This window comes from Ambystoma mexicanum, chromosome 7q, assembly GCF_040938575.1.
Source record: "Ambystoma mexicanum isolate Mex_15411 chromosome 7q, UKY_AmexF1_1, whole genome shotgun sequence".
NCBI lineage: Eukaryota > Metazoa > Chordata > Amphibia > Caudata > Ambystomatidae > Ambystoma > Ambystoma mexicanum.
The window spans coordinates 744225758-744237934 of record NC_090941.1 but is presented as its reverse complement, the minus strand read 5'-3'; the positions used below and the strand labels follow the sequence as shown (position 1 = coordinate 744237934).

At 44.5% G+C, this 12177-nt stretch overlaps 1 protein-coding gene across 1 annotated transcript in view; it reads left to right on the top strand.

Annotated features, from left to right (window-relative positions):
- Nucleotides 1–12177, top strand: part of DDX10 (DEAD-box helicase 10) — a 1554249-nt gene that overhangs the window by 882301 nt on the left and 659771 nt on the right. Inside the window, exon 15 of the mRNA XM_069640199.1 lies at nucleotides 3816–3977. Within this exon, the coding sequence (XP_069496300.1) occupies nucleotides 3816–3977 (162 nt within the window). The remainder of the gene's footprint in view (nucleotides 1–3815; nucleotides 3978–12177) is intronic.

The window sequence follows — 12177 nt, the reverse complement described above, 5'->3', positions numbered from 1 at the left end:
AACTTGTTCTCTGCTTTTCTCTCCCTTTTTTTAAAACAAATTATTAGAGTGCCATCTACGTTAAGCGCTCACTGCTGTCTGAAAATAAGTGGGGCTTTACTTAAGACTTGTCTAATATTCTTTTAAGGGAGTGTATATCTTTTAGTGACCGTGTTTTTGAATTGCTTACTATTGGTGCCTGTGTGTTTTTCTAGATGTGGTTTTAAATAAATAATTATATCTCTTTTACACCAAGCCCTGGTCAGTGTTTACTTGTTCTACTGTGTCCTCTTGACCTATTGTGAATACTCTGTATACTGCCTAACTCTTCTTGAGGGAAGTCTGACTGCTCAGCCACAGCTACCAAGTGAATCTGTGTGGTACAGACTGCTACCAAGTGGGTTTACTGCCAAACACCTGTAATTCTAAATATTTTGCAGTGGTCCCAGAGGGAACTGCACAGGTTTCTGCCTAACATTGGCAAGTTATGATTGCCATAAATGGGATGAAATAACTACCCTAATAGATTCTTCTCCCGAGCCTTTAAAGTCTCAACTTGCATTAGTAGCAGCTTGAAGGCAAAGCTACTTCCAGCTGCATTCTCAAGAATAACCTCAACGCTGCAGATAATGCAGGCCAAATAATCACTGAAAGAACCATAATCAAGCGCCACGCTTGGCTTTGCCAGTCCGGCTTTAAGCTTGAGACCCAGGCAACGTTACTTAACATGCCAGTGGAACCAACAGTCTTATTCGGCAAAGCAGTAGAAGATGCCCTTAAGTCCGCCAAGGAGGAATATGACACCCTCAAGTCCCTCCGCCAACTAACTAATAAACCATCTAGTCAAAGAGCCAGGAACTAATTCTGCCACTTTTGTGGCCAAAATTCCCCAAAAGGCTCTAGTTACCGATGAGGTCAAAATTCTTCCTGGTATAACAACCAAGGTCAGGCGTCACAGGGTTATCAGAGAGGCCAGCGCAGATTCCGTGGCCGGGGAAGGTCCTCCACTTCCAGTGGTGGAGGAACACCTTCCAAGCAATGACAGCCCGCTACAGGTGCCCTCCCATGCCTCCCCAGTAGGGAGACAGATTTCACACTTCACCCACGCATGGGAGGGAATAACCATGGACAAGTGGGTGCTATCGACAGTAGCGTGAGGTTATTGTGTGGAGCTCCTCCAAAAACCATCGAACCATCCCCCTGGGAGCTATCTTAGACACGAGAACAGCCTTGGCCTTTCCTTCCATGGAAATAGTGCAAAACATGCTTCGGCAAATATCTCTGTATCAAGCCGGTCCCCAGATAAGCATACGCAAAGCAACGCTTTTACTAGGCATGATGGCATTGTGCATATACCTGGTCCCACACGCACGTCTGCGCATGCGCCCAATGCAGGAGTGGTTGACGAAACAGTGGTCTCAGGTAAGCGGGTCAGTGGGACGATCTAGTGGTTGTTTTGTCAACACTAGTTAAAACCTACACTGGTGGACAAAGGAAAATCTGTTAAAGGGAAAACCCTTCCACGATCCAGAGGCGCAAGTGATCGTTACAACAGACGCATCACTCTCCGGGTCGGGGGGCGTATTACCTTTACCACACAGTCTGTGGACTCTCATCACGGCACAGAACCACATCAACCTGTTGGAACTACTTGCATTATTCAAAGCTCTTCAAGCATTCGAAGCACTGATGCACCAGAAGGTTCAGATCTCAACAGACAGCACCACTGCAATGTTCTATATACACAACAAGGGAGCACACACTCTCCAAATCTGTCCAAGCTGGCACAGAAAATATGGAGGTGGGCACTGAAACGGGGAATGTTCCTATCATCCCAACATGTTCCAGGGGTACTCAACATCCTAGCAGACTCTCTGAGCAGAGATCCCCTACCAGAAGAACACTGGACATGTTCGCTACAGGAGAAAATAAGAAATGGCCAGACTTCGCGTCCAGGTTCCCCCAACCAGGCTCCAAGGGGAACGCCCTATGGATGAACTGGTCAGGGAAATTTGCTTACGCTTCTCCCCCGCCCCCCACACATCCCTTATTGAGCAAGGTAGTGAACATGATTCACCGGGAACAAATGACTCTCGTCCTAGTTGCTCCCATGTGGGCGGGACAGCCATGGCATCCACCTCTGCGCAAACTGGCGATGTACGGTCCCATTAAACTCCTGTGTCAGACAAACCTATTGACCCAACACGGGGGAATGACAGTACACCCTCAACCACACTCAATGAACCTGGCAGCTTGGCTCCTGAGGTCATATTTTGGACACCTTAATCTGCCACAACGGTGTATGGATATCCTCAAGGAGGCTCGTAAACCAGACACTAGACACTGCATTTCGACAAGTGGAGAAGATTTGTAATCTGGTGCCAGTCTAAACAAATAAGCCTTGTAGAATGTACTCCATCCCTCATTCTAAACTATATGCTCCACTTGGTAGACTCTGGGTTAGTATTCAACTCTATAAATGTCAACCTGGCGGCTTTATCAGCCTACACCACCTCTGAGTAAGGTATCATGGTGGAAAATTCCAGTCATTAAGGCTTTCATGGAAGGGGTAAAAAGACCCCAGCCTCCAATTTCTAACCCACCGTCAGGCTGAGATATCAATGTTATACTTGCTAAGCTCATGGGTCCGCGTTCGAGCCTATGCACAAGTCAGGCCTTAAACACCTGACTTACAAGACTGCCTTCTTAGTGGCTATTACTTCCATAAGAAGAGTTAGTGAATATCAAGCGTCGTCAGTGTAGGATCCTTTCTTTATCATTCATAAGGACAAATTAGTTTCACATACTCTTGCGAGGTTCTCTCCTAAATTCCTTACCAAATTCCATGTAAACCAATCCATTGAGCTACCGCCCTTCTTTCAGAATCCAACTAGCTCAGTTGAGGTGAAACTCCACACATTAGATGTAAGGGGGGCAGTCCATTACTATGTAAACAAGACCAGACCGCTAAGGAAAACAGACCAGATGTTTGTCTCTGTAGCACCAAGCCTATTTTTCGCCGCTCCGTTCAGTGGATTTTTAAGAGCCCAAGATTGATCGCTCCACCCAGCGTTTGCTATCGCAGCCATACCCAACTTCCCACGAGACCTGCAGCAACATCGAGTTAGGCTGTGTACTTTAACCATGCTGTTTCTTCTACATGTGCATTCCCACTGAAATATGAAAAGAAAACAAGACGCTGTTCCGTGTGCTTGGCTGTAGCAAATAAATCAAACTTTACATGCCTCCCAAGCCTGCTTCCATGATTTGTCTGTTTATTCATATAGGTTATAGCTATCTAAATATATTGGTTCTAGCTGTTAGTTTATGTTCGATGCAATAGACCTGTACAGGAACACATGAGTGATTTCCATCTAAAATGATATAAAGCCTTTCCTCTGGTCTATGAACATCTTGTTTGGGCACAAGAATAGTTCTCTTGTGGTGAAAAAGTATTTTGGCAGCACTTAAGCACTGAATACTTTGAGACATGCAAGCTCTTCGTACACACATTCCGCCTGTTTTCAATTTTAATTGGCTGATGCTAGAGTGGGCCCATTTGTAAAGCACCTGAACCAAGATCTAATGTATGGCAAATAATTTTATAAGAAAAATGTGAAATGACAGATGGGTGGATTTCATGTTTATTTAAGATGCCACTTTCGGTAGATGAACGTTTTTTTTCTCCCTACTCTGTCCATGACCACAATCATTGATACATCGAGTCTATTACCTAACAGCTGCTCGGTTAATTCGTCCTGAGAGTAACACCACTAATTTTGTGGGAAGCTGGGTGCTATTTCCTCTAATTTCTCACAATTTTTTGTGCATCACAGCTGGTCCAACAGTGGCCTCAGATACAAAAGTCTGCAGTGAAGGAAACTGAGGAATGTGAGGATTCCAGTGGCATCAACCTGAGCAAGGCAAAGGAGAGACTTCACGAGGAAGACAAGTTTGATAAAGAAGAATACAGGAAGAAAATAAAAGAAAAGCATCGGGTCAGTAGATTTCCTCACTCTTAAAAATTGTTAGGTTTCATAAACTGAATGAGTGCACTGTTTCTGTGCTATGTTGGTCCAATCCATAGTGTCAGCGTTTACTTTACAAGTTTTTGTGGCAACTCACTTGTAACGTACATCCTAAAAAGGGATTTATTTTAGGTGCATATCTCTGACAGTTTTCAGCTTGGATGCGAAGAACACACCTCAGAAGCCGACAGATATGGAAGCTGGCGTTTTCGGTCTTTGCAGTTTAATTGGTCTGCGTGGGCTTGTGGGAATTTGAATCCTTGGGTAAGGACTGGTCTGGGCAGTGAGTTATTGCAGTGAGGCTGTAGTAGTAGTCATTTATATAGCGCTTTTTCCCATTTGTATGGCCCCAACACGCTTGTGGTTTGAATGCCCTTGGGGACTGTACATTTGGCCAGGATTAGGAATTAGGTGGGCTGGCTAGCCTCCAGTAAGCAACCCAAGAGGTCAGGCACATGCATGGGTGCTGAAGGAGGTCACAAGAGTGCGCTAGTGCAAGAGACTTGTGTCCAGCTAGACCGATATGTCGTAGCTGCATTCTAATGTGTGTGGATGGATATCTGTACCTGCGGCAGATGTCCAGCAAAGTGGTGCGTTATACATACCTTAAGGTCCGGTGGAGCTTATCTTTGATCTTGCTGTGTCATCAGATAGTCTGTGTGAAAGAGAAGGTACCCTTCTATGCTCTTCTAGGCACTACAGACAGGCTACGCTCAAAGTCTTATAAGTGCACTAGACCGGCTAACTTAGTACGTCTTCTAGGCGTGACAGACAAGCTACCATAAGATCTTGGGATCATGGGTTTGTCTAAATTCAAAAGACTGGCTACCCTTATAGTCTTACTATATATCTTCTAAGTTCTATAATGGGCTACCTTCAGGTGTCTTCTAAGTGTAATATCAAGGATACTTGCATATATCTTTGTGCTACAATGGCAAACTTGTATATCTTCTATGTGCAAAGGATAGGTTATCGTCATATATCATCGAGCGCAATGGACAGGCTAACATTGTAAAGTGAACCACAAGTGCCCACTCCCAAGTCCATCTAAGTGTAGCACACTGCCCAGCCTCAAATCTGTGTAACGTTCAGAGATCTTCTGAGTTAAGTATATAAGCTACCTTCCCAATTTCTTCTAGAGCAGTACATGTGCTAGCCTTCACAGTTCTTTACATGCAATACTTCTGCTACCTTACACAATTTCCTCTAAGTGCCATACGTGTGCTACCCTTCACTGTTCCTTCTAAGCTTGCATACCCAATTTCCTTCTAGGAGCAATACATGTGCTAGCTTTCACAGTTCCTTATGTTCAATACATCTTCTAAGTGCAACACATGTGATAACCTCCCCAATATCTTCTACCACCGAATCCATCTGTGTGACACATTTCCTGCCCCCAAAATCCAATTGTGCGACACATTTCCTGCCCCCAAAATCCAATAGTGCGACATGATTTCTGCCCCTGAATTACAGCTAGTTGTAATACATTTCCTACTCCCAATATCCACCTTAGTACTTCGCCTTTACTACTCCCAAATTACAGCTAAGTGCAGTACATTTTTTCCACAGAAAACAGCTAAGTGCAATACATTTCCAACCCCCAAAAATCTAAGTGTCACGCCTTTCCTACTCCCGAAAATTCAACTGAGTGCGACACATTTCCTACCTCCAAAACACAGCTAAGTGTGACACCGTTCCTTCCCCTAAAATACAGCTAGGTGCAATACATTTCCACCTGCGAAATACAACTGTGATCATAGTGTTGGTAAATTGATCCTGATGGGTCAGTAGCTAGGGGAGGCCACATGGCATCTTTTTATGCGAATCAGTACACAATTCTGCTGTGTTCTGGGTCTTCTGTGTGCATTTAAATTGGTATTTTAGATGGAAGCATGAATTGCATTGGCATAGTTTGGTTTTGCATCAATTGTAAACTACTGATGTGCGGTGTTCAGGGTGATGCATCATAGGACAAACTAGTTGAGCATTTACTGTGATCAGTTATCCAGATATGATTTTGAAGTGGGATTATTTTTACTCCTTGTTTTTTAAAGTTCAGGGTAAACCAATTTTGTAGGAAGTAAAAAAAAAAAAAAAAGTAATTTCCATTCCTATTGGGAGTATTTTATAAAATGTTCTAAGCAAGTAAAAATATGGTATAACTGTAAAACAAAAATGTTTTTGTAATGCATATATCTTTGCACCCAAAATATATATTTTGCTTCTTCAGATCAGGCAGTAATAACAGCAGTTTATTTCTGTGGCACTATGTGTACTACTGGTCTAAATGTACCAATTAAATTATGAGGGTGAAAGTAGGGAGATAGGCACCCTATGGTTGTTTCCTATTTTTTGATGGGAGTATTTGTATTCCCTGGTTTTCTTTTTTGGGAGTATTTGCCTATTTTTAGGGAGCACAAGTGACTGATACGCCCCATATCTGTAGGGCTAGAATTGGTAGATCATGTATATGGTTCTGCTAATAGCCAGGATACCAGCTGGGGCTCCTGAAAGGAATTGACAACTCACTTATTGCCTGCAATTGGAGCCAAGAACAACCATAATGGACTGTATCTTAGCAGGGAGCAGATATATTTGTTTTCACTGGCTACTTTGAGTGCACCCAGGAGCCTGCCAGAAAATAGATCTAAGAAAGGCAAACCACCAAAATATTGGAAGCCATCTATTTGGAAATATGTATTTTGACTGCATTATTTCAGAGGGGTTCCTCTTACGTTTCATGCCAGGAACCATCTTTAGCATTCTAAACCATTTCGTAAGAGCATCATGATTGAACACATTCTGTTTGCTGTTGCTAACCTCCACCCCAGTAGGTGGTCAAAATGTGCACTTGGAGCGTTGTACGTTATACATCAGAGAGTCTTGAGAAAGTTAGATCTCTACAATAAGTGCAATAGAACGTCCCCCGAACACCTGTTAGGTTTATTATGAACATTAGTGTGGCCCCCTACCATATTAATATTATACTTTAACCCCCCCCCCACATATATATATATGTTTTGTAAGACGGGTTAAAAAAATAATAAAAGTCGGCATTTTAGGCCGTCGCAATTCCCAGGTCGACATTTTTGTACGATTCCGTGTCGTGGTCTTGCTATCAGAACATCTCCGCACCGATTTGTATTACTCTTGTGTGGCTGATTAACATTAAATGTCCTTAATAATTTCCTTACCTAGTTTTATCACTGAAACAGCACGCATTAACACGTGCAATCTACTGATTCTTCATACTCCTAAATAGAAATGCATACTGTGTGAAACCTGAGGGTATTCTCACTCCTACTTCCTTTGGATCCTCTACGCAGGTGGCCAGGGAAAGGTCATCGCTATTGGATCCTGACCCTGGGGATGGAAAAGCGATAGAGGATCACCTGGGTTGGGGGTCTTTGGGGATTGGGAGTGAGATACCTTTAGGCGAGACAACCTTCCAAACCCTACCCCAACTTTTATGGGTCATTATAAAACAGTTCCTCTCTCGGGGTACCTGACAGGACTAAGACGAGGAAGATGCAAATGAGAGTAATGGCCACCACTTACTCTCATCACTTTGGTACTGGGACAAACAAGATGCATGGAGGTCAGGCATATCCTTTTAATCAGTCAGACAGATTTAATTGATGGAATACACCTGCAGCCCATTGACGGACCACCGCTGTATAAAAGGTGGAATGCAGAAGCACAAGGGAGCAGTAGGTTAAGAGGAAGCAGCAGCGAAAGGAGGAGAGACCTGGGGAACTTGAGCAGGGATCCTTTTTATATCCAGGGCTGTGCTGGAGAGCGAGAAGCCGAGACACCAACAAATCTCTCAGGAGTCCTGCCATTGGGACTATGCAGGACTGGGAACCCTCGTCAGGGAAGGCAGGCAGCAGAGGCTGCTGTGGAGCGGAGGCAGAGCATAGCATGTAAGCCAGCGTGTGCTGAATCGAGCACCTGGCAAACAGGCTTTCCAGCTTGGGGAGAAGCCGCAAAAAGGAGCTGTCAGTTCCTGGTAAGTTGTCAGGGACACTGGAACCACCTGGGCACACCAAGGGGCCGTGAATATAGTAGCGGACCACAAAAGTAAGCAAAGTTGCATATATTTAATACCGAACTGAATGAAACAAGTAAAGCTGCATTTATTGCGTACCGAACTGAAGGAAATAAGCTAAAATGCATTTAAATGAGCAAAACTGCACATGTTGAATACCGAAGTGAAAGGAAATGCATGGCTATTAATTTTGAATATTAGCACAACTTCTAACATTGAATACCAAATTGAATACAAATAACAAACCAGCTAAATATTGAACTATGAACTGAAAGCAAACAGGAAACTAAGTTGGATGAAGGTGCAGAGTTGGAGTCAAAGTTGAGAAAGTGCTTGTTGTGGAACTGCATTTGAGAAACCACTTTGACTGAATATTGAACTACTTAAAGAGAACTGGAAGTTCCTGGTTGCGTGACCGGTAATGGGTGGATCGTGGGATCCAACAACTGCGCCCAGACCAGAGATCTCCTACCTGTTGAATAAAGAACTGTTGAAAGTGAATGCAAGCTTCCTGGTTGTGTGACCTTTTATGGGTGGACCGTTTGGTCTAACTGTGCCAAGACCACACAACTCCTATATGCTAACAAGGAAGTTTGCAGTTGTGTGAAAAGGAAACCTACAATTGGTGCATCTAAGACTTGGGGAAGGGAACCCTGAGCTGTAAAGAATAGTTGAAACACAGTTTAAAGACAAAGATACTTATTTTTGTCATCATTTGATATAAAGTAGCACTGCCCTCTTAGACAAAGACGGTTTCCTGGAGACAAAGGTTTGCATTTGAGCTCATTTGCATATCCACAATGCCTTGCTGTTGTGGCTTAGAACTGGAGGTGAACTTCCAGCGTTGGCTACTAGTTGGCTTTGTGGAATGTGTGACTTGGCTCAAATGGACTTTCCTACATATATATATTGCTGAGGCTTGTGGAATCTGCTTAGATCACATGCTGTGCATAGGCCGACATCTAGTGGAAGCTGCGGAGTATTAGTTTGTTTTTCGAAACTCAAATGGGCGTCGACACAGGGCGTGCCAGTAATACTATCCCTAGTGTGACGTCCACTGTACCCAAGATCCCTCACGCGTCTAGGATCCTCAGATTGTTTTTTTCCACCATACTGGTCGGAAGCATTTTGCGGAGTCCCCTGGCCTTAGCCATACTTTTGCTAAAATATCGATAAATTTACATCCTTTCCCCACCCCAACGTCGAACTTCGACACTCGATGACGGCTTGGAGAAGAATTCGACCGTCGGCTGCTGCACGACGGATTTGGGCCTCGGAAGGCCTCTGGCCTCGGCCCGGGCCTTGGAAGCCCTCTGGCCTCGGCCCTGCAAGTAGGGAGAGTGGGGGGTTGGACATACTCTACACTCTTGGTATATAGGTACATCTTATACATTTCCTACACTTACCAGCCCGCTGCCTCAAGGTGCGTATGGAGGGTACCCCTTTTCAATTCTGTCCCAAGTGCAATCGCAAATACCCTTGGGTCGACAGGCACGCCACGTGCAATCTCTGCTTGCCGAGGGACCACCCCGAGGCGAACTGCAGAGCATGTAGTAGGTTTAAACCTAAGACACTTAAGGACCATTCGACAAAGCGTTGGGCCCACCACGCCAGGCAGGCGGCCATGGCAGCGGAGGGCGCCTTCAGCGATGGCAGCAACGCCGTGCTTTCGGACGGCGAGGGCATTACGGCGTCTAAAGAGAGCCGAGCGCAAGTCCCCGACCTCGGAAGGTCGTCCGACAGGGCGGCTATGGGGAAGACCCCGGCGACACAAGCGCTTCACACACCACTCACACAAAACACACGAAGTCCAACCGAGACTCAACGACGTCGAGTTCTCGGAAAGAGGCACATAGAGAACGGTCCGAATCGGTGTCCTCTGGGCGTTCTCGATGGAAATCGCCGCATGACTCCAGGCAATCATCCACTCTTGCCAAGAGTGCCTCGCTCCCTAAGCTAACGGAGGTTCGATCGTCGGAGGACGAAGACGACTTCCACCCCCAGGCTGCTCTCCAGGAGTCGGAGCCCGCAGACAAGATCAGCGCGGCCCCACGCCATGCATAAAAGCAGTCTCAAACACCTGACTTATAAAACAGCATTCTTAGTAGCTATTACTTCTATAAGAAGGGTCAGTGAAATTCAGGCTCTGTCAGTGCAGGATCCCTTCTTTACTGTCCATAAAGACAAACTGGTTTTACGCACACACCCTAGGTTCTCACCTAAGTTTATATCTAAATTCCACATAAACCAGTCCATCGAGCTTCCGGCTTTCTTCCAGGACCCTCAAAGCTCGGCTGAGGTGAAACTACACACCCTAGATGTGCGTATGGCGGTCCTCTACTATGTAAATAAAACCAGACTGCTAAGGAAAACAGATCAGCTGTTTGCCTCCGTAGCTACAGGCAGAGAGGGGGATCGTGTCTCTAAAGGTGCCATCTCAAAGTGGATTATTAACTGTATCCAGCTGTGTTATTCACTCTCTGAAAAGACCCTGCCTTTCACGCCAAAAGCCCACTCTACAAGAGGCATTGGGGCCACTCTGGCTTTCATTGCAAATGTACCCCTTGACACCATTTGCAAAGCAGCTACTTGGAACTCTATTCATACTTTTACTCAGCATTACTGCATTGACACCCATTCCAAGGCAGATACACAAGTGGGACAAGCAGTTCTAAGACACTTATTTGCTCATGACCCTTCTCACATCCCACCGCCTTCTTCAGGTACTGCTCGCTAATCTATGCACAGCATGTGATCCAAGCAGATTCCACAAGCCTCAGAAGGGATACATTACTCACCGTAATCGTATTTCTGATGCTTGTATCTGCTTAGATTGACATGCAACCCACCCTTCCTCCCCTCTGAGAGAAGGCGCATGGTTGCTTGTAGTCTTACCTTTCTATCTATCTGCTTGGATTATCTGTACTCGCGCTACTCCTCATGCTACCTCATGTCAGAAAAAATACAATCTGAGGATCCTAGACGCGTGAGGGATCTTGGGTACAGTGGACGTCACACTAGGGATAGTATTACTGGCACGCCCTGTGTCAACGCCCATTTTCGAGTTTCGAAAAACAAACTGTAATACTCCGCAGCTTCCACTAGATGTCGGCCTATGCACAGCATGAGAATCTAAGCAGATACAAGCATCGGAAATACGATTACGGTGAGTAATGTATCCCATATATATATATATATATATATAAATATATATATATATATTAGTCTGTTCGTAATAATGGGTTCTAAATCTGTAGAATATATTGACCCGTTTATAAATTGCCATTGTGGCTGGACTCTGGAAATTAATGACATGGTTATATGTAGTTTTCGTGCCTACGTTTTAGCAGGTGCAGTGCTTAGGTGCCATTTAGCATGGATATTTATCATTGGACTCTTCGAGGATGCATATCAAAATCAAGCACCTCAGACTGTAAGTGCTGTGCGATGACATTATTGTACGTGATGCCATCTTGAGTCAGAAGATTTTTTTTACGGTGATACTTGCTGTGGAAGTGCCTTTTCGAATTTTCAAAACTCACCATTTTCCGTTTTGAAAACAGTTACTGTTTTGATTTTCCATAAGTGCCGTATGTCGGCTCCTCTGAACTGTGGGCATCCCTAATTCTGGCCAAAGACGCTGGATATAATGGGGAACGCTCATTAACGTCTTGTGCAGCATGTAATATGTGCGTTCTTATTGTGAATGGAAGCAAATTAATACATACTCAAAAGATGCTCGAACAATTAATATTTAAGGTCTTGCCAAAATAAGGTGTACAAAAACAAATCCTCTAATAGTAGCAGTTGGGGGTGGTTGAGAGGTGGGCTATCATGTGTCTCTGGAGAAAACCTGCCTTGTGCCAAAGTATAGCCTATGTAAGATAACCAACTGAAGGGAAAGGGCTTCATTGAGGTTGATCACTATTGAAGCGCAGACAATTCAAACAGACAATTGCCCCCATATTTGTGAGTTTTCATGCAGAAGATCCAGTTCTGTTCCTTATAAGTCAGACTATGTTCTCATGGCGTATTCTCATAATTCTAATGTGCCTCGTCAAGCACCTACCAACGAATAACATTTTCCTGAGGATTGTTTTTGACAAGGTGCTAAACGAAAGG